The 22459-nt window shown below is 41.2% G+C and overlaps 3 protein-coding genes across 4 annotated transcripts; 1 reads left to right on the top strand and 2 right to left on the bottom strand.

Moving 5' to 3' along the window:
- The first annotated feature begins 2593 nt into the window (after positions 1-2593).
- On the top strand, positions 2594-14414 carry aldh18a1 (aldehyde dehydrogenase 18 family, member A1). 2 transcript variants are annotated; one of them, XM_068583259.1, is made up of 18 exons: positions 2594-2913; positions 3071-3177; positions 4466-4617; positions 5434-5583; positions 6287-6391; positions 6516-6668; positions 7413-7503; positions 7994-8118; positions 8346-8490; positions 9199-9272; positions 9472-9571; positions 9953-10173; positions 10322-10459; positions 10620-10815; positions 11032-11153; positions 11294-11480; positions 12623-12718; positions 12885-14414. In XM_068583259.1, exons 2-18 carry the CDS (start codon positions 3096-3098, stop codon positions 13079-13081), a joined length of 2334 nt encoding a protein of 777 aa, XP_068439360.1. In that variant the 5' UTR covers positions 2594-2913; positions 3071-3095; the 3' UTR covers positions 13082-14414. The 2 variants fall into 2 exon arrangements, with proteins under 2 accessions (XP_068439360.1, XP_068439359.1); XM_068583258.1 differs by having other exon boundaries at positions 6516-6674.
- Positions 14415-16954: 2540 nt separating this feature from the next.
- Positions 16955-18393, bottom strand: crygmx (crystallin, gamma MX). Its single transcript, XM_068583166.1, has 3 exons — positions 18385-18393; positions 17494-17736; positions 16955-17230 (listed from the first exon to the last, which is right to left on the bottom strand). Exons 1-3 carry the CDS (start codon positions 18391-18393, stop codon positions 16955-16957), a joined length of 528 nt encoding a protein of 175 aa, XP_068439267.1.
- Positions 18394-19118: 725 nt separating this feature from the next.
- crygmxl2 (crystallin, gamma MX, like 2) lies at positions 19119-20733 on the bottom strand. Its single transcript, XM_068583454.1, has 3 exons — positions 20725-20733; positions 19867-20163; positions 19119-19394 (listed from the first exon to the last, which is right to left on the bottom strand). Exons 1-3 carry the CDS (start codon positions 20731-20733, stop codon positions 19119-19121), a joined length of 582 nt encoding a protein of 193 aa, XP_068439555.1.
- Positions 20734-22459: the final 1726 nt, after the last annotated feature.

Below are 22459 nucleotides of genomic sequence, written 5' to 3'. Positions count from 1 at the left end.
ACCCTTTAGCGTCTGCATGAGACTCACTGGACTCTCAAGTAACTACAATGTCAACCCGTCCGAGTCCTTTATTAGATCCCATGGGAAAAAGCTTCAGGAGTGTAATGACGTAAAGACAGAAAAAAAAATACCAGAACTTTCACCAAAAGTCTGTTGTTTGTGTCTTAAAGTTAGATTAGTGGCGCTTGTGTGACTCTATGTTGTGTTGTTTTTTTCAAACTGCAAGTGGTTTTGTTGCCTAAACCCAAACAAAGATTTTTTATTGCATTCACAATGTTAACTATGTGTTTGTTGTGACCGTGTACTGGGCTACCCAGTGCGTTAGAAAACGATTCCAACGTCTCTGACAAAAGCTTTCACTTCGATAATGAGGTCCAATGAATGAAGCACACACACACTCCGAACACAACAAAACCAACATATATGTATAACTGCAATAGTCCTTCAAAGAAACCTCACCACAATAGAGGTTAACCAATAGAACACCAACCTATTTTTAGGCCCTTTTCTATACCCAAACTGAAAAAGGTGTATCTCTACAAGCACTAGGGCTATTTGAAGAATGTGGGTGTTATAATAAAAGGTACAGATGTGATATTTTCTTCAGATGTGAAAATATCAGTCTTTATGTTACTGGTTAATAGTGAATGAAGATGATACACACAAAAATATGAAAAGGTTTCAGGTCCTCCTAAAAAAAGAAATCACTTTCAGGATGATTATGTCTCTAAAATCATGCAGCTGTAAGGTCAAACTCTAACCCAAATCATAACACAATATGCGAACATTCTCTCTGCAAATGTTGACTTTCATAAAGCGAAGCAGAACAAAGTTAGAGAGGGTTTAGTACAACATTTGCACACATCTGGGACATTTGAATTTTTTCATGTACCAAACCATATATTTAACTTGTAGCTTGTAACTTATAGTTGTTTTTTAAAAGGTTTGTAACTGTGCACTTTAACAACATTTACTCTCAAGTCTTAAGCAAACTATCCTCCGGTTATCCCATTAGTGGACATCTCTGCATTAAATATTTCCAAACACCTCAAACCTGTTTTCTAGTTACCATTGCAATTGCCTTTCAGATTAGGTGATTATTTTTTTTCAATATAGCCTAATATTCAAAATTTTAAAATGTTTTCAATTAATTCATTACAATGTTATGCTGAGATTAAAGCACAGTATTAGTTTGTTAGAATTTGATTTCTTTAATGATAAAACATCACTGTCTTCTGTGAATGTTGTATGAATTTTGTTCATAGGTAAGTTTTTCTGTTATAAAATTGTTAATATGTTTGTTTCAGTAGGACAAATGTGTTCTTATAAGTGATCAAAAAGAACAGACCTGCGATAAGTTAAAAGGTTGTGCACCCCCCCCCCCCTCCTCTCCCCACACACGCACACACATATACACACACACACACACACACACACACACACACACACACACACACACACACACACACACACACACACAGACACAGACACACAGACAGACAATCGTATATTTAGTGAATTAGTGGAGCCAGGAGTATATTAGGGGTCGGTTCCTTCCCCTGAGTCGGATGGAAAGATAAAAGAGCAAAAGGGAGGAGGAACACAAAAGAACAGATAAAGGGCAAGAGTGGACAACAGAGAGAAGAACAGGACATATATAATGGGATAACACACATTTAGCCAGAGCTACAGGAGCCAATTTAGTTATCTAAGGTCCTAGAGGCAGTGGGAGTCCGACAGTGTCAGTCAAATCTCCTCTGGCTGACTTTTCATTTTGTCACAGCATGATAGTGCAGGTACAGAAAACTTTCATCTCAACTACAGCCTTGTGATTTCTCCACCACATGGTGCGAATTAATTGTGCACAAGTTAATGAAATAACTAATTAGGACAGCTGGTTCCACTTTGTCCTCCATTAGTTTCAGATTTATGAACTGAGAAGAATTAGAAACTAAGAGGGAATATTTTTTTAAATGTTAAACTTTGGTAGCGCTGTATATTCATACATACTGTAAACTATGGAGTCTTTTGTGTCAAAAAAAAGTACAATGTGTTATTGTTTTCGAGCAATACAATCACATTTCTCTAAAAACTGCATGTAGTAGATGAAGTCCTACATGGATATAACTTATTGATTATACATTGGACAGACTCAATTGTAATCCTGATATGTGACGTGCAAGACCTCGACAACTTGGTTTTATGGATATTACATTTCCCCATTATAATGAATAAACTGACAGTCTGCTGAGCTTTCTGCTTTTTGTTTTCATATTACAATATTACGTCCTTGGTATACAGCTTGGTTTAGGTTTTACATATTCCTCAATTTTCTTTAAAAAATCCTTGTGTGTACTCATTAAATAGATGTGTAGTTGTTATTTTTGTTTTACATGATAAATATATGTTATTTGATAGAACCATAGACAGTATATAAAAAGGTTAGAACCACACATCGCAAGAGAAGTCGTTAGAGCGAGATATAGCCCTTTATTTTGAAAAATGTCTTCCACTTCCGTTTGTCTTCCGCATTTCGCCGGCCGGCCTGCGACGTCACATCCTGCCACTTCACCGCCACTTCGCGAGGCTTTTCTGCGTTTTAACAACTTGAAACGCCACATTTTTACTTCAACGTCAACGCGACCACGAGTGAAAAGTGAGTCGTTAGCCTTCTAGCTAACTGTAGCGGGAACACGAGTCACAGACGCGGCGGCAGCGGGCGCTGCTGGCGGCGGCGGCAGTTTCATCAGCAGCTCTCCTCTCAGTCAGGGGAGGAGTCGTTCACACGTGAAGCATTTCTCTGATAAATGATGGAATAACGTGTCCACGAAGATGAGAACAGCTCAATAAAAGACGTTGCTCAGGGGCAAGGGCAGGTACTACAGGACAAGCCGCAGGACTCCAGGAGGTTAAGTAAGAGCAGACGCTGCAAGACAGCAGGGCAATTATATTGTGACTGTACATGAAGTTACAACGGATCACTTTTGATGCTGCCATTATCTAAACACTCACCTCCAATGTCTCGAATGTGTTGAATGCTATATGTTATATTTCTCTCTGCATGTCTTAGTGACAGTGAAGACATTACACTGGCCATGCTGCTGCGAAGATTGACCCTGTGTTCAAGGATCCACCTGGATTACCAGAGACACGTATTCACCAGAGTCCTGACCCAAGGCAAGTCATGTTGCAGTACTACGCTGTGCTACAGGTTATCCCAACACTGTATCTATGTGTGTGTGTATAGATAGATAATGTATATTGTTTCAGGATTTTCTGCATGTCTTTATTTCATATGACACAGTAAACTTAATTTTTACTGGCATCACCTTTAGTGACCTAGGATGGAAAATGTTTACTATTGTCGAACATTTTACAGACCTTAGAATTATTTGCTGTTTTTAAGAATTTTTCAGCCCATCAATAATACAATAATTGTTAGTTGCAACCCTAGAATGAACAACTTTTGATAATTATCAAGCCAGTTATCAAGCAGAAAAAAACAAACATTTTCTTTGCTCTGCTTTATATGACTGTAAACTAATACATTTAAGTTATAACAATGAATTAAAAAAAGATAAGATCTCAGGCTCGGGAGAAATTGTGACGAGCATTTTTTTCATGTCTTAATGATTTCTTGAAAAAATAACAGACATTAATTAATAATGTGAATAAATATGATTTAATACTTGCTTACTAATTGGAAAGCATCTTTTGGGTTTTCGACTAAAAGTGGACAAACAAGTTCATGATTGTGTCTATATCAACATAGTCCATATGCTATCAAGAGGCAGATGTGAGGACTGCTGTTGTAACTGACTGTGCAAACTCTCTCTCTCTCTCTCTCTCTCTCTCTCTCTCTCTCTCTCTCTCTCTCTCTCTCTCTCTCTCTCTTTCTCTCTCTCTCACATGCGCTTCATTGCCTCAGAGAGATGTGTAATGTCAGCACAGGCTTTTCTGTTTCCCTGCTGATGTGGCAGTTTGAACTCAGTGGTTATGTTTCCCTGGTTACAGATACATCTAGTGGAGGGCTTTACTCCGTTTGTCTCATTATCAATAAAAACCAGCTTTACATGCTTGTTTGCACATTTATGCAACCGGTTTATGTCAATAAATTAATAGGATATATTAATTGAAGGTGCCGCCTTCCTCCGTGCATTGATTTTTATTCTTCTCACGACTTTGCTTTTGGATTTCATTTCCAGTAGATTGTTGTTAATAAATGGATCTCCTAACTCAGTTTCCCATGTAGATATTATTAAAGCTGAGGTTGAACAAAACCGTTTAAGAATAATTAATGACTCCCAATAGAATAGTTTGCCTATTTCTCCTCAATGGCTGGTGCATCTTTTTTTCTATTTGAGGCATCATTTCATTGTCGCGCAAAGTTACTTCTAGGTCACAAAACACTCTCTCCCACAAGTGATGTAAAAATAATATCTTCCTCCTCTGCACTCCCACACAGCTCCCGAGAGGAGGGCCCACGGCAGCTCCTTTGCACACCGCGGTGAACTGCGTCAGGCCAAGAGGATCGTAGTCAAGCTCGGCAGCGCTGTGGTCACACGTGGTGACGAATGTGGCCTAGCACTGGGGAGGCTGGCCTCCATTGTGGAGCAGGTGAAGATGCCAAATACTAGCAAAATATGTATTTAAGTATTGATGGGAAAGTAACTGTCATAAACACAAGCTTTGACACCATCTGTTTTTAGTGATATGTAAACCATCAGCGGGTGTTCAGGATTTTGTTCATCCTCTGCAGTTTATGTTAATTAATTTTAGATTTAACTTTCCTTTTCTCTTTTACACACATATGAGATGTATTGACGCTCTGTAACTTTTCATTATGAGGAAGAAAAGCAAAAGGTCTTGAAAAGGAGATTTAAATCGCAACAAGACTATTTAAAGATATAGTTTATATAAAAAAGAAAATTTAGGACAGTTTAACCAAATAACAAAAACATTTCCTCGCATATCTTTAGTGGTGTCCGCTTAAACAGATAATGCCTTTCCGAGACGGTACAATAGGTACATTTACTTGTGTTGTCATTTACTTAAAAATACATTTGTCCTTGTTATTCATGCTGTGAACATGTCTAAAAAAGATTGTTTATGTTGTCGAAAGGCATGTTTGTGAAAAGTCAGACATATATAATTTATATTGTAAATGTAACTGTTCTTGCGCTGAGCACCAAATGCATAGTTCCATTCGTAATTGCGTAGAGACAGAAATATCATGCACAGATATCTTAAAACACTGAGAATTAAACACATAATATCATTGCTAGTTACCTCAAGGGGTAAGAGAGAGAAATGTTTTTTTTGTCATTTGGTTGGCCCAACCTTTTAAAGCTGAATCCTCAGTGAGTCTGACCAGAAGAAAAACACACTCAGGGTTTGGTGTGTGATACCTAATTGTTGCGTATCGTTGTCCAGGTGGCCATGCTGCAGAATCAAGGCAGAGAGATGATGATTGTGACCAGTGGAGCGGTGGCCTTTGGCAAACAAAGATTAAGACATGAGATCCTGTTGTCCCAGAGTGTCCGACAGGCGCTGCACTCGGGACACAATCAGCTGAAGGACATGGTGAGACGAGCGAAGGTGAATGTGTCGAGGCTTAAGTAATGTTGAAGTGTAAAAATCAACACTGAGTCGGATAAAGAAGATAATACTCTTGCTGCTCTCTGCAGGCTTTCGTTCACATATGGAAATAGAGATTGCCTAAATTATTTGGCATTTTGTTGTTTTAGTAAATCACATAAAAAAACGATGCCATTTTTTTTTTTCTTGAATATTCAGTGGATGGATACAGTACCAGTGACAACTCAACAATAAAATGCAATGCATTACAAAAGCCTGCAATAAATACAACCTTTGTGAAGTTAAATGTTCAGCGTTTCTTCACAGTAACTGGTATTGATCCATCTCTCGATAAGTCATTCATGTTATGGGGCCATTGATTTGATGGCCAAGCAATATAAAGTGTTCTGATGTTTTTGTTCATTTGACAAAACATAACATACATTTGTGCTAGTATTGTGCTTGTCAGATATTAAAACCCTCCTCTTGCAGACCAGTATTATGATTAAAGGAGTTGTGCTCTTTCACGCTGTGGCATTTCACAGTTAAGGTTTTGTGGATACAGTTCATTTTTGTATTTTTTGACACACCAGCAGACCTGAGACTGAGACACCTGCGCTATCATTGCATAGTTTGATTGAAGCATGTTCTGGTTGAAGCTGCTTACTAAGATAATCAACGTAACTCTGTTTACTGCATTTCTGTTCAGTCTTTGCCAGTTCTAGAGGCCCGGGCCTGTGCTGCGGCGGGACAAAGTGGCCTGATGGCCTTGTATGAGGCCATGTTCACCCAATACAGCACTTGCACGGCACAGGTACTTTTTAACCTCATAGGTAAATAATCATATTTAAAATGCTGAAGATGTGTATGTATTATGCAGAGTGACATCTTTTAATTTGTCTCTCTCGCTCAATGCTCTTTGATAATTCTGCCGTCAGGTTCTGGTGACAAATCTGGATTTCCATGATGACCAAAAGAGGCAGAATCTGAACAGCACACTGCAGGAGCTGCTGCGTATGAACATCGTACCAATCATCAACACCAACGACGCCGTGGTGCCACCGCCGGAGCCCAACAGCGACCTGCAGGGGGTAAATGTGGGTACAGACAGCATGGGGTGACGGTGGCAGCGGGGATGCTGAAGTGGTTGGTAGAGACAGTGTTCATAAAGTGTAGACAGTTGCTGTTTATTAGCGGCAGTATTCTCTCTCAACCATCCGCACGCTGAAACCCCTCTGCCATCCTGAATCACCTCATCAGCTCTGCCTTCAACCATTAAGGCATGTGCATGCAGGGAGGGCATGATGGCAGTGCATGTGTCACTGGGGAGGAGGTGCTGCCAGGAGGGACGGGACTAACTTCTGTACGTAGACGCTTCCCTTCCCTGTCCTGCAGAAATAACTAACGTAACATACCTCTCATGCCTCTCTCTCTTTCTCATTACACAGATACAATAGATGCCTTCTGGCAAAAACCAATGATATTATAAACATCTAAAAAGGGTTTGCAAATATGTGTGAGCCATGTTAACATACATAATTATCTGGTAAACTTACATGGACTTAGTGAAGCTTTAGTTCTGATTTACTGAATCATCCAGAAAAACTGCACTGACATGAAAAGATTGAATTCTTGGTTGCTGATAATTTAACTTTTTCACTGTCACAATACCATACTACCATTTGACCTGCTGGTCCAGCATATTGATAAAGACTTTGCACTGTACGTGTGTATTTTTGGCTCTAGGCCTCAAGAAATGGATCAGATGGGTAAATGGCAGGTGACTGTTTTCATGTCTTCAGCAGCTTACTTCAGCATTTCTTTTGTTTCTTTAGGTAATCAGCATCAAGGACAACGACAGTCTAGCGGCGCGGCTAGCTGTCGAGATGGAGGCTGACCTCCTCATCGCGCTGTCTGACGTGGAAGGTATGTGCGTTACCACAACAACAGTCTGGGTCAGCTGTTAGGTAATAACACCATCTGTCCAGGCTCTTTACCAGGAAAAAAAAAACCCACCCCTCTCCGGGTCAAATGAGTCATGTGAAAGAGACAAACAGAAACCTTCTGCCTTTATGTTTGAAAATTATGCTAATAGGGTTTCTACTCTCTGTGTGTGTGTGTGTGTGTGTGTGTGTGTGTGTGTGTGTGTGTGTGTGTGTGTGTGTGTGTGTGTGTGTGTGTGTGTGTGTGTGTGTGTGTGTGTGTGTGTGTGTGTGTGTGTGTGTGTGTGTGCTCTCAGTTGTTAAGGGAGGAGATACACACATGTGAGAGAGAAGGTAGAAGGTTGACTGAGAATCATCAGTTTTATCAAATGTATTAACGTGTCAGTATAAAGATGCTGTCGTAGGGTTAAGCTGTGTTTTTTTTAGACCCATGTGTGAGCAAATAAGTGGTGTAAGCACTGTTGATTGCTCAGGACTGTACAACAGCCCCCCTGGGACAGATGACGCCAAGCTCATTGACATCTTCTACCCTGGAGACCAGCAGTCCATCATCTATGGTACAAAGTCCAGAGTTGGAATTGGAGGCATGGAGGCCAAGGTAAGTTGAATATTAAGGACATTTAGATTCTGTTTAAATATGTGTTGAATGCAGGACTTTTAGTTGTAAAGGAGTTACCCGGCACTGACAGTTGCCTGTGTTGAAAATGAAACAAGAAATAGGTCAAATATATTCTACTTTTTTATGTAATGTATGTGAAAGGTAAAAACTAAAGACTTCACAGAGTGACTTGAACATTTAGTCTCTTTCTGCGTTTCTTTTTGCAGGTCAAAGCTGCTCTGTGGGCCCTGCAAGGTGGCACCTCAGTGGTGATTGCAAATGGCACCCACCCCAAAGTAACAGGACATGTCATCACCGACATTGTGGAGGGAAAGAAAGTGGGAACCTTCTTCTCTGAGGTCAAACCTGCAGGTGCGTTCACCTGGCTGCATGCTTCCTCTCTCGATCTCTTCTCAAGCTGGTGTTGTTGCAGCCACACTAGAGCTACAATACAGCGTGAAAAACTCAACCCAGAATAAAACAGGATGGTTAGAATGTTCCGTGTCTGTCTAAACAGAGGTTGATTTAATGTTAAGTTCAGTTTGGAGGTTGTTGTTTGTCACTTCTTTGTGATTTACTTCACATTATTTTGTGAGTTACTTCATGTCAATTCTTTCACATGTCAAAAACATACAGAAGATTTGAAAATCATTTTCTTACCTGGCCAACATGAAGTAAATATCGAAAATAATAATAAAGTGCAAATAGGTATTTAAAAAAAAAAAAGAACATGTAGACGACGTGTATATTAAGAAAACTTAATTTTGTGAGTTACTTCTCAATTGGTGATTATTTTTTTTGCATCATACTAAGAAGTGTGTGGAACATTTTGGCCACCTTTCTATAAACAATACAGTTCAACAGCACCACTATAGCCTCCAAATCATACATATCATCTAGTTGAGTCAACACCTCTATTACACTCCTTTTGTTGAGCAACTATTTTAACCTTTATTTTTTATTATAGAACTACATATATTTATAGTATAGACTACATTAGCTAAAGGAAGATGTACCTAAAAAAAGCTAGCTCCTGAGTGCACTTTGAGTGAAGTCTGTCCTGTCTTTGACCTCAACCAGGCCCAACTGTGGAGCATCAGACAGAAATGGCACGCAAATCTGGAAGAACCCTGGCATCGCTGCATCCAGACCAGGTGCCACTGTGTTTTAAGAAAAAAAAAAGATTATACTTGGGTTCAGTTAGCATCATTAGTTGTGTTTATATTGTTCTGATTACCTATAATTTAACAGTAGTTAAGCGTACCTTTCATCAGATACAGAGAAACACTGACCTCTTGTGGATAGATGTGCTGTATGCTCATGCTGCCTGTGTTTGGTTGACTGTGTTGTCAGAGGAGTGAGATCATCTGCCATCTTGCAGAGCTGTTGACTGACAAAAAGGAAGAGATTCTGACTGCCAACAAGATGGACTTGGACCTGGCTGTAAATGCAGGTAACAGAGTTCCTCATTGAGTCAGTGGGCCAGGTTTACAGAGGATGTGGCAGTGTTGTACCTTTTTAGAGTCCATAATCTCCATCAAGGATGTGGCATTGAGCTAATAAACCACCTGGTATTGTTGGGCCTTACTTAGAAATTGAATATCATGTATACATTCATCCCTCTTATCAAAATATTCTTCTCTGGCAAGAAATAATCAAATCTAATCATTATATTGCAACAATTTTCTAAATATTTCCAAATGGGTAGTTGAACTTGTATATCTCCACCAGAGGGCGACTCTGTCACTTTCTCTCTTTATGGTTTGCCCTCAGTTAATAAGAGCCCATATCACCTGATGGCAAAGTGCAACCTTGCTCTCTCTCCTTTCTACAGGCCGTTTGCCACCAGCCATGCTAAAGCGCCTGAGTTTGTCACCAGCCAAACTTAGCAGCTTGGCCATCGGTCTGCGCCAGATTGCTGTGGCCGCACAGGACAGTGTGGGTCGTGTGCTGCGCAGGACCAGGGTGGCTCACAACTTGGAGCTGGAGCAGATAACTGTGCCTATTGGCGTTCTTCTGGTCATCTTTGAGGCCCGACCTGACTGCCTGCCACAGGTAAAACGGATCTGGCAATTTTCCTTATACAAATGCAAACAACATAAATAAATTCATAAAATGTCACACCAAGAAAACTTGTTCTTTTTTTGCAAGACTCTTGAAATGACTGCAGTAATATCACAAACCCTGTGTATTTTACCTCCAGGTTTCAGCATTAGCTATAGCCAGTGGTAACGCCCTCCTGCTGAAGGGAGGCAAGGAGGCAGCCAACACCAACCGGGTCCTCCACCAGCTCACCCAGGAAGCTCTTTCCATGCACGGAGTCGGAGAGGCAGTGCAGCTGGTAAAAGATGTTTCCTATAGATGTGTTACAAGGCAATGAAACCCTTACAGATGTTACTGGACTGAAAGAACTCTGGATGAAATGACATCACCTCAATTAGAAATAAGCCCAAGCAAGCTTGTTCGCATGTTGTGGTTGACAAACATGTATGTGTAACAAGGTGAGCACTCGCGAGGAGGTGGAGGATCTATGCCGCTTGGACAAGATGATCGACTTGATTATCCCTCGAGGTTCATCCCAGTTGGTTAAGAGCATTCAAAGTGCTGCGAAGGGCATCCCGGTGCTGGGCCACAGCGAGGGAATCTGCCACATCTACGTTGATGGGGAAGCCAGCGGGGACAAAGTCATCAAAATTGGTCAGCATGTATAAATCTTAGTAAATTACCACAACTTACACATTTACTAACTGTTAGTAAATTGTGACTGTAGCAATTTTATAAACTATCAAAACATACACACATGCAAAAGCCCTTAGTGCATTTCTTAAATGTTGGCCATATCCAACACATTACACCTTTTAACCATGCTAACTGTGAATATGGCAGTAATTGACTGACATTTTCCCGTTCCAGTCAGAGACTCCAAATGCGACTACCCGGCTGCATGCAATGCCATGGAAAGCCTTCTGATTCACAGGGACGTCCTCAGGATGCCACTGTTTGACCAGATCATTGACATGTTGCGCACTGAACGGGTAAAGCACCTTACAAGTACTTTACCGTGCATGTCATCCAACATAAGATAGTTGATTCAAAAAATAATCTTAATTTTAATATGTATTTTTTTACAAGGACATGTTCTCTCATTTGTCATTTTTCTGTGTGGCGTCACCAGGTGAAGATTCATGCAGGCCCTCGGTTCGCCTCCTACCTGACATTCAGCCCGTCAGAGGCAAAGTCCCTGCGGACAGAGTACGGTGACCTGGAGTGCTGCATTGAGGTGGTGGACAGCATGCAGGAGGCTGTGGACCACATTCACAAGTATGGCAGCTCCCACACCGACGTCATCATCACAGAAAATGGTACGTAGCCCAATGCCTTTGTTCTAGTATTTTCTTATTGTGTGTGTCTCTATCAATTTGCATGACTCAAAAGTTGCTGTATTGCATTATTTTGGTCAGGTTTTACCTCACCATGGTCTAAACAGCACTGTTAAGTCTCGACCTATCTTGTCTTGATTTATTCCTCTTCATGAAGGTGTCTAATAGTCATCAAGGTCTCCTTCTCACTCTCTTGATTCACCCTCATTCATCTCAATTTCTGCCACAGGTACTAATGAGCAGCGACACTTTGTTGTCAAGCTGAGTGCACGGCCTCCCTGTGTGACTCCAATGTAGGGGACACAGCCCATTTGAGATGTAGAGCAGATGCTAAAACACAGTTTACAAGAGTCCTCCCTGTCATAACTTTGGGTCATGTAACGGTTCCAAATACATTTTGGTCTTTCAGTGAGCCATCACACCGCCTCTTTCTAATTCATGTTGATTAAACCCTTCCTGTGGTTTGTCTTTATAGTTGTAGTACATTCAGAAGCTGTTACAAAGTACTAGCTATTGCATGCTTTATGCGTGAAATTGGGACATATTGCTTTGTCATGACATTGCACCTTAAACCTTTGGCCCTCTTGCTCATACATCCATCATCTGTCATCGTGGCTTCTATCAATGAGCTGTCATCTGTCTCAGAGGATTGTCGGACAGAATAGCCAGAAAAAACATGCATGCTGCTAAATGCAACCGCATGGAGCTAAACTTCCTGGTATTTTTTGCATACTACATTTGACTTCTTGTGTTTCGAGACATACAAAGTCATTTTCCGTCATTCTAAACAATATGAGTAATATAACGCACCCAAAATGTGCTGTTCTACATGAAGGATTGTTCTCACCTGCAGTGAATAATGTGCTGCTGCCATCTGGTGACCACAGAAGGTACCTCAGTGATTTAAAATGTACTCTGTTGTTTGTCTCAATGACAGCTCATGTCAAAGAAGAGGGATTAATTCAAAGGATAGTTTAAATAGATAGAAAAACACAATACATGCGCTGGATAGTAGATGGATATATAGGTATTTCTTTGGCATAATCACAATAAATAGTTGTCATTGTCACAAGCAATGCAAAGTTGTGACCTCGTGGCACCAATAAGCTGCTTTTCTCTTCCAGAGGACACAGCTGAGCAGTTCCTGCAGATGCTGGACAGCGCCTGTGTTTTCTGGAACGCGAGCTCCCGCTTCGCTGATGGCTACCGCTTCGGACTCGGTAAGTGTGGTGGTCTTATCACAGTATCGTTTGTCTTTTGTTCCCGTGAAATGTTTTTTCAACACCCTACATTCATGTACTCATTTGGTATTCACTCTCAAACAACGGCAGCCCCTCTTTCAAGGACACATGTGTTTGACATTCTCATTGCTGTCCATGTCTCTAGGAGCAGAGGTCGGTATTAGCACTGCACGTATCCATGCCCGAGGCCCCGTTGGGCTGGAGGGGCTGCTCACCACCAAGTGGGTCCTGAGAGGTGACGGGCATACAGCAGCTGACTTCTCTGAACAGGGTACAATGAAGTACCTCCATGAAAACCTGTCCGTCGTGCAACCTCTTGCCGGGCAGAGGGACAGCAACTAGACCAGAGACTTTGGCCTTAACGTTGGTCGTGATGGTTGGCATTGCCCACCAGCAGCTCCCTCTGGGGTCTTGTTGCAGATCATGGCGGATGTCACTTCATTAGACTTTTAAAGCACACAATACACCGAGACATTTTTTTTTGCCACAAGGTTGTCCCTGTTTAGACTTCAGACTGTCACTAAGAGTTTACAAATATTAAAAATTCTACCTCAGCTTATGATTCAGTTGGGTAAGCCACCCTTGGAGGCTCCTGCAGGATGTATTATGTGGCAATCGCAACACAATACCTCTCCATTATTGGATTAAGTGGAGTACTGTGAGCAAGAATGGAGTCAACAAAGATTACATTCTTTGAGATCGAGTAAATACACTATTTATATATCAATATCAAAGGAAACTGAAGTGCTTGAAATTCTTCTTCTAATAAAGCAATCTCAGGACTTGATTTTTAAACCGACACTAATTCACAGAGACATTTCATTGTAATATGTGTGTACATGAAAGAATTTTAAGTTCTATCTTATGTGCGTAATTACAGAGAATCAGTCGTTGGCATTGCCAATCATCTCTGGCTCCCACCAACAATGCTCATTTAAAGATGTATGAAAAGATAAAGAAGTCCAAATGGGACTCTTTCCACATAAACAACACTTAAGTAGTTTAAGTAAAGTCGAGGGTCAGCACAGTTAGCCTTAAAAACAGTATTATGATGATGAGCATGGTGTATCTTTATCTAAGATACATGTATTTGATATTGTATATCATTCTCACAAAAAGATGTCTGCTATAATTGTACATGTGTGCTTTTACTGTAAGGCCTTTCTACCAGCTTCACGCTGATTTTACAGTAAATGCTTTATTTGTTTATGGAACATCCCTTTTTTTTCTTGCTGTATTTTCAGATTGGATTTTCTAATTGAACAGATATTTATGAGATGAGGTGCTGATCTATATGCCATTTCAGACTAATGCTCTAACATCGATTCTTTCTCTCAGTTTAACCAAATTATGGTGTGTTAAGAATATATTCTGTATGTAATACTTAATGACATGATGAACATTTTTACACAAGTATCAGACATTTACCAGTTCTGTTTTAAAGCAATACAAGTTAGAATACTTGTATGTATCCATCTTATTTCCCTTTTTTTTGTATTGTTACAAGTTGTGCTCATTTTTCTCTGCGTTGCTGCTTTCCTGCTTGTTCATTGTGGCGCCCAAAGCCTCTGTCAGAGCAGGAACAGTAATTGACAAGCTGCCTCCTTCAAGCTGGAGGGGCAAAAACGCGACTGCTTTTAAATTAAGCTCTGTAACATTCCAGCCTCTGAGCTCCTGTCTGATGTCTTGCAATGCACACTTAAGGATTGGTTTGGGTTGTATAATAGCAATATTGTAGCATTAAAAAAAAAATGTTGAAAAAGAATATTTAGATATTTTTCTCACTTCCTTTGATTTTTGCAGTTGAAATGTTGGGGATTTATACACGTATGTTCATCTCTGTCCTGGCACTAGTCTTTCTACTTTCACAAAGAACACAAATTAATGGGAGGAAAAAAAAGTCGTGCTGATCTGAAAAACAGATGTCTAAAAGAGGCTTTTTAAAGTTGCCCATAGGGGAATTCGCATTGCTAGAAGTGGGGCAAAGAAGATGGAAGACAATACTATAGAGGTTTAATTATCCAGCCATCAGAAATGAAAAGAGGGAGAAGAAGAACTGAGACTAATAATGGAATCACAGGCTTGTGTTCTGGGTTTCTCTGTTTCTTGCGTTTTCTTTCTCTTTTCCAGCATCTAAAGAATTCATTCTCTAAAACGCACTACTTACCCTTCAATCAGCTTCCCATCACCAAGTCCAAAGGGTTCAGAGATGAAGAGGGAGACAAAACTCGGATCTCACTCTTTTGTCCTTTTTATGTTTGAAGCGATTGAAAATATCATCTAAATGACTTGAGGTAGAGAAGGAACAATCCAGGGACATTGAGTTTTGCGTTTCGTGCACGGTGTGTTATATAGTTGTATTTTACAATATTGCATCAAAGTTGTTTGCTCCATTAACGCTAGCTATTCACGATCACATAGCCAGTTGCTTTATTAACCAGTTTCCTAAGTAATAACATGACGCTGATGAGTGTTGTGTTGTGATGTGAGATGTTACATTGTCAAGTTACTGACTGAAATGTCTGCATTATTTTTTGGAGTTGAGTTTTGGATTTTGCATTGAACTTATTGTTTACTGTCAGTAGATGCAACCCTGTGTGGTGGATTCTCTAAATTCCCAGATGAATTGTTCCCAAAGTGACTCATACTCCCGGTTTGACTCCAAGTCAACAACTTATTTTATGTTGCCCGGTTCTGTCCTCTGCTGATGTACCAACTTGTGTCTCCTAAAAACTGAACTTAGGACCGATTGCTTTGATGCTATAAGGGGAAAAGGCAGTAGAACTATTAGATTGTGCAACCTGACTGAACATTTAAGCCAGGCTGTTTGCAGAGATTTCAGGTTATTGGCTTTTGCAGGGTTGTAACCATGAACTCTAAACCACCTGTTTTCTGTAGATCTGTGCAGGTTTTAAGTGCTTACTTCCTGAATTTGGTTAATATTTGGAGACTGTGCCCTTTTATGACCTTAGATTAACTTCTATTTATGGCTGAGAACTGGCAGCCTCTCATCTCTTATCTGGCTTTGCTCCCAGACCCCAACTGATCAGTTCCCATGTTGCACCCTGTTGATGTTGTCCACAGATATAAAACGAATGATGAGGGCAAATCACTGGACTTGTACAGCAAAGCCGACAATCCTTTAATTGGACATTACTCAAGGCCAAAACTCACATTTCTTGTTGTGCTTGATCTTAAGAGACACTCAAATGCACTCCCCACTGGGCTTAAATTTTTTTTTTAATCAATAATTAATGGTCAAAGTTATTTATTCATCTTTGCCAATTACGCAGCGTCTAATTAACAATTTCAATAATTGATATTTATTTCTGAAAGGGTTCAGTATCTTGGGCTGATGAAAAATGCATGAGCAGGGATGCGGACTGGGTTTTGTTTTTTGTTCTGAGAGAGCTTGATGCTCGGGGCTAATACCAGACCACTTTGACTCCAACTCTTTGAGTTGGCACTGGCTCTGTGATGTGGATCTAATATGGGCATCTTTCATGGACCCAACGCGCTTACTCTGTACCATGTGATCTCATAAAGACTTCTACATGCCCATCCTCAGATACCCTTTTTTGGTCTTTAATATTGAACTTCAAAGAATAAGCTTCTGTTTCCTTGATAATTTTCCTTTGTGTATGTGGAATGACAATAGCACGGCAAACTGTAGAAACTCGTGGACTAGGATGTCGGTGGTTACATTTCGATCTAACTCTGTGGCCTGATGAAACTAAGTTCAATCACCATACAAAAGAGAGAAATATTCCTCAGATTTATGAAAAGTCATATCCCCCTGATCTTTTTATAGTGTCAGCTGTAGTAGCCAATAGAAAATGAACAAAGACTCCCTTTAGTTGACTTTCATCAAGTTTTCTTTTATTGTCATTCCAGTAGGACAGGAGGTTGGGGACCGGCGGGGCAAACCATTTTGCTCTGGGACGACCAAAGCAAAAAAGATCATCACTATTTATTGGGCATTGCTTGAGCACTGAGTTTGGGGGGGGGGGAACTTTACCCAACAATGCACAGCAACCCAACAAAACCAGAACCCAACATCATACACACTAAAACCCTCCATCATAGATTCGGGGGGGTTTGGACACCACGGTGTTGAGACCTCACTGAAACAGTGCTAGCATTAAGGGAACAAGAAGGTGGGATGTTTAGCAGTGCGGCTCAATCAGGGTAAACAAAAAAAGAAGAAGATGGGAATCAGTCGAGCTCAGTGATGCGTCTCAGAGAGCCGATGGTAGGGCTGTTGCTCCCCCACTCGATGTGCCTCCTGTACTCTCCAGGACGCAGGAAATACTGGCGCCCTCTGTAATTGGGGTGTTCGTGCAGAATCCAGTAGCCCTCCATGACATTGACAGAGGAGATGTCACGGGTGTGGAAACGCTCGTTCAGATCCGGGCAGTCCTCCATCAGCTCCAGATTCTGACCCCCAAAGTCAGACCGCTCAAAGATCTTCATCCTGTAGTTCCCGTTATACTAGGGATGACATTATGATACTGTCATTGACCATAAGCATTTATTCAACGTTATATTAACACAGTAGAATAATGACCAATGACACAGTCTATATGTTTCTTTTTCTTCTCACACGTGTTTTTTTTTTAACTTCAATTATAGGTTAAACTACAAACAGATGCTTTAAAATGGCCTCGGATAATGTAACAGAGTGGTGAAAACAGTAAGGACAGGCTTAGTGAGAGCATTGCTGCAAACAGGGTCGGGCATCAGATAAAACTCACAGGTGGCACCAAACGGCAGGAGCGGATGCAGTCATTGAAGCCGGCCCAGCGCTGGTAGTCGGGGTACTCGCCCTTGTTCAGCATGTACTGGTAGCCGCCATAATTGGGCTTCTCATATGCCACCCAGCAACCGCTGTTCACCTTTATCGAGTTACAGCGGCTGAAGTGGTTTTGCATCTCGGGACAGTCACTACTGCACTCATAGTGACGACCCTGGAAGTTCTTTTCTTCGTAGAAGATAACCTGCAGGCGAGGGATGGGTGGACGTTGTCACCGCGGGGGTTATGTCAAGTGATGACTAGTTACCTCTTTTCCAAACTCTCCAGACTCTTCAACAAAGCTGACTTTTAGTCTCATTTGGATTCATAACCATACCATTTGGGATTCTCAGCCAGGTTTTGCAAGTAAGCTTTGTCAAACAAAGTTCCTGTACAATAATGGCAAGTGAACAATGTTAAGCTTAAGGGAGTATGAAGAAATGTCTCGAATACTATACCAGACAAAGTTTGATAAAAATACTGAACAGCATGTGGTATATTTTCATAAAGACCTTGGCCTATTTTTCTTTTTTTTACACAAATTAGAACTCCAAGTTCAGTTGAATAATTGCAATGTTTTACTATCGCAAAGGCATAATTTAATTAAGTAGAGCCAACTAAGTCGATTGTTTGCCATTTCTAGCTTTCATTTTTGTTCTATATGAAAATATGATAAACAATCCTTTAATACTAGTGACAATTATTCCCACACAAGGTTAAGTCCCCTTTCACTTGACAAAATAACATGTGTAGCCTTTATTTACACTTTAGATTAAAAAAAAAAATCAACATGCTACACATAACGCAACATTTGAGTTGCTTTTGCTGCATAGATTTGAAATTGCACGCTTACCTTGCCCATTGTAACTGTGTCAAGTTCTGTCCAGACCAGATGTCGGGCTGTACCAGACCTCTTTATAGACCCTGCTGGGATCAGGGCTTTGCAAATGTGAAACAAAGCTTTGCCGTGTCAGCACAGACTGCAGAACACTATAGGACTGGTGAGCTGCAGCAGCCGCTTTGTCTCTGTCAAAGCCACGTCTGTCCATGGAAAATACTGTACAACTGCACTTTCTCAAAGGGCTACAATAAGAGTTGCAACATCTGCCTTTATTGGCATGAATGCCAGAAACCTGCATGCAGACTGTGAGGATAGGCAGGGCAGCAAAAAGAAAAGGTTGGGTTGGTTTCAGTGGGTACACTGCAAAAATTCAGCTTCCAAAAACAAGAAAAAAAAGGAATAAAATGAGGGAAATATTACTTGAAATTAGACAAATTATCTGCCAACAGAACAGGAAAATGTGACTTGCCAAGACTTCTTGAAACAAGTGAAATGCTCTAAAATAAAAACTGCCTGATAAGAAGAAATATCTTGTCGATCAAAAAACAAGCGTCTAATGCCTTGATTTAAGATATTTCATCTTACTTAGATTTAACTTTTTGCATGAAGCAGCACGTTGCTGCTTCATGGTCCTATTCTACACCACGATACAATCTGCACAATGCATGGATTTGTTCAAATGAGTTCACAAAGCACCTAGTTATTTGAAAATCAAGTTTTTAATTTGAGTTGCACATGGGTAAAGATTACATGACAGTCCTCATCCTCCTGAATGAGCCCACCATGGGGTTGTGGCAGCCCCAGTCACCGCAGGCCCTGTACTCTCCGGGGCGCAGGAAATACTGGCGTCCCCTGTAGTTAGGGTGCTCATAGAAGATCCAGAAACCCTCCGTGATGTTGCAGGAGTAAATGTCACGGTAGCGGAAGCGGTCGTACAGGTTGGGGCAGTCGTCCATGAACTCCATCGTGTGTCCCATCATGTCAGGCCTGTTGTAGATCCTCATCTTGTAGGCTCCTCTATACTGTGCGTCAAAGAAATCAGAACACGATTATTATCACTATTTTTGGCGTGAACCTGAGAGCTATTTGGTCGAGCTTTCAGCCCTGAGTTGATATCTTTAACTTTAAATTCAGGAGACTACTTGTACACTTATTTACATACTGACTTACTACGGATGAGAATGAGTACCAACTCTTTTGGAGCATGACAGAATACATTTTTTCCCCTCACTTAACTGCCAGAAAGACTCAATGTGACTAACAGAATTAGAATGAAGGCGCCAAGTCTTATGGGGGGGTGTATCATATTCTCTTTTAAAGGCTGACTGGGTCTCCTTGTGGGCCTTGCAACAGAGACTTTTATGTTCTGACCTGCCTGAGTTTTCTGTTAATGACATCAAAAGCCCAGTGATTGACATTCATTTCTTTGATGCACAAGGTGAGAGGGGGAGGGGAGAGGAATACCAATCCTATCTGTCTGTTTGATTGACTTACAGGGGGGTACATCTGGCAGGAGCGAACACAGTTGTTGAAGCCCATCCAGGAGTGGTAGTCGGCGTACTCGCCGGGGCCCATGATGTACTGGTAACCCATGTAGTGAGGCTTCTCGTAGGCCACCCAGTGACCACCGCTGACGCGGATGGAGTTGCAGCAGTTGAAGTGCTTGAAGGTGTCCATGCAGTCACTGCTGCACTCCCAGTGGCGGCCCTGGAAGTTGCGGCCTTCGTAGAAGATAATCTTGAAGAGGAGAGAGAAGCATACGTCATGCAGGTTAATGTTAGGCATATAGATCTACTCGCTGCAATACTCTTGAATGGGCTGCAGGGGACACTGCTCTCCCTTGAACAAACTCCATTACTTTTTTATGAGTCCTGCCGAGTGTACAAGCCTCGCCTGTCTGCTGAACACTTGTATATTATTTTCAGAGCTTGACAGGTGAAAATCAAGGCAATTGAAACTATTGTTTCAGCTGACTTCTTTTTTTTTTTTTTTTAAACTCATTATAAGCTTAGCCAATGTGAACACAGTCAACTTTGTTGTTACTGTCACACAAATACAATTAATCTGTCATATGTGGATACCATATAATTGTTGATCTCCATTGACGCTTCCCTTTTAAACACCTATGAGTGTTTTTTTACCCTCAAAAATAAATTGTCGACAGGTAGCAGTCCGCTCTATTTTTTTGTATCTAATATTTTCACTCGAATGAGGACTTTTTGAGTTACTCTCTTTGCCCGTTGCTGCATTTTCTTTCCCTGTTATACTATTTGACACATGTTCCCAAATCCTGACATTTTCCTTCTTTACCACTCCGTCAAAGCTGTTGCTGTATTGCATGTGAGCTCATACCTTTCCCATGGTTGTAGTGTTGTGGATGTGTAGCGCACCATAGACCTAGACACACTTACAGGTCCTTTTATACTCTCCCACTGACGATGAGGCCTCTGACACGTCAGGGACTGCAGTACTACTCTTTACCTTTTCAGATGCCAACCACTGTTCCCTTTGTCTGGCAGCCCACGGTTACCTTATCTCCTGTCTGCTAGAGTTTACCTATAGAATTGACAACCCCCTACTCCCCAAAAACCAAAAACACAAGTGCTATTCTCTGTTTGTATGACCCTTGTTCTGCCATGACCTGGTGATGCAGCCTTTTGAAATATCACACAAAGGCCCGTTAGGTACGTGGCCCCCCAACAACAAAGCTTTAAAATAGTACAGTGGGTGAGGTCATTTCTGGGGGGCACGCTCTAAACTAGTACTTAACCGTGTCAGGATTTCATTTCATATGTTGCTAGCGTGGAAAATTGGAACATAGTTACTTTTCAGTCAGTCCCAGTTGAAGTGAGCTCGGATTGGTATGTTCCCTCAGTGCGTGCAGGTCACAATGTAATTGTTATTCAATTCCTGTTAAAGGAAAATGGTTTTGATACTGTGGACTGAGTCAAGCGTTTGTGTTGATGTAATCTACAGTGATATGTTGCCTCTTTTTGCTTCCATAGCCTGCAGTTGTACTATGATGCCAGACGAGACTGGCCTGTTTGCAGATGTACAGACAGAACTGCTCAGTGTGCGTGTGTTTGTGTGATATAAAAGGAGGGGTTTGGGGCATCTGTGTGTTTGAGTCTTTGTATAAAATGATAGATGTTTGGACTTGAGTCTTTGGCTTGTAAGCATAGCCCAAAGCTGAAGAGGAAAAGGCCAGAAAGAGTTGCCGCCATGTATTGTGTTCCCAAAGCCCAGCTGATGCCAGAAAGGTCAGTCTCATCCTTTAGCCTTTCATCGGGATAAAGGGCTCGTGCCCCCGTTCCACTTTGTGCACTTTTTGCAGCTTCAACTGTCTAAAAAAGGCAAATGGTTTCAGAAAGCACAATAGCCATTATGTTCCTGAGCAAAAACACCGCGAGTGTGGAAGCACATCCAGAGCCATATGATGCTGTTTCGGTGTTAAGGAACAGCGTTGATAAGCTTTTGCTCCTTTGATCATTCATTGACTTGAAACTCTCATAGGCTTCAATAGCTTTCATGTTTGAAGCTGCACTCTTTTTCTATGACATAAGTAGATCATTGATATCCTTTCATCACAGTGTGCCGCGTAATTGTGGCAGATTATCAGATGGGATGTTGTTTTGTTTTGTGAGTTTGTCGAGTAAATATTTACTCCGGCGCAGAGGTTCTATCAGAACATATAAGAAACAAATGTTTAGATTTCCCTCATATGTTCATTCTCAGATTATTAATTTCCTTCATCGGGCCTATTAAACGTAAAACCTTTGTACTCTGTCTTGATGCAAGAAGGTAACAGAATGACAGGCAGTACTCCGGCTGGATAGCATGTGTTCCAGCGCTGCATGGCACAGTAGCGAGTCTTCCCTTTTCTGAGGTGTCTTTGAGCGGGACTCTACCTCCTCGAAGGCTCCTGCTCAGCGTGACCTCTGACCTCTGAATTCAGAGAAGCACATGTAACAGAGGTGCAATACAATGTCTAAACCAGGAATAAAACTGACTCATTGTCATTGTTCTTGTTTTCATCACGGAGGAACATCAGCTAACCCTAACTCATTAGTTGGGACCTTGGCTCTCT

The sequence above is a fragment of the Clinocottus analis genome, unplaced genomic scaffold (genome assembly GCF_023055335.1).
Source record: "Clinocottus analis isolate CAN_PGR_092001 unplaced genomic scaffold, fCliAna1.0.p SCAF_19, whole genome shotgun sequence".
NCBI classification, from domain to species: domain Eukaryota; kingdom Metazoa; phylum Chordata; class Actinopteri; order Perciformes; family Cottidae; genus Clinocottus; species Clinocottus analis.
Note: the sequence above shows the minus strand (reverse complement) of the source record. Positions and strands in the feature narration are given on the sequence as shown.

What these genes read in the sequence shown, in the direction of transcription:
- aldh18a1 (XM_068583258.1), top strand. Translation starts at nt 3,096, where the DNA reads ATGCTGCTGCGAAGATTGACCCTGTGTTCAAGGATCCACCTGGATTAC. An exon ending in GCGACCTGCAGGGGGTAAAT is followed by an intron (nt 6,675 to 7,412) that starts GTGGGTACAGAC and finishes TTGTTTCTTTAG; the next exon opens with GTAATCAGCATCAAGGACAA. An exon ending in CATCGCTGCATCCAGACCAG is followed by an intron (nt 9,273 to 9,471) that starts GTGCCACTGTGT and finishes CTGTGTTGTCAG; the next exon opens with AGGAGTGAGATCATCTGCCA.
- crygmx (XM_068583166.1), bottom strand. An exon ending in CCTGCCGTTTGGTGCCACCT is followed by an intron (nt 17,231 to 17,493) that starts GTGAGTTTTATC and finishes TGTCATCCCTAG; the next exon opens with TATAACGGGAACTACAGGAT.
- crygmxl2 (XM_068583454.1), bottom strand. An exon ending in CCTGCCAGATGTACCCCCCT is followed by an intron (nt 19,395 to 19,866) that starts GTAAGTCAATCA and finishes TTTGACGCACAG; the next exon opens with TATAGAGGAGCCTACAAGAT.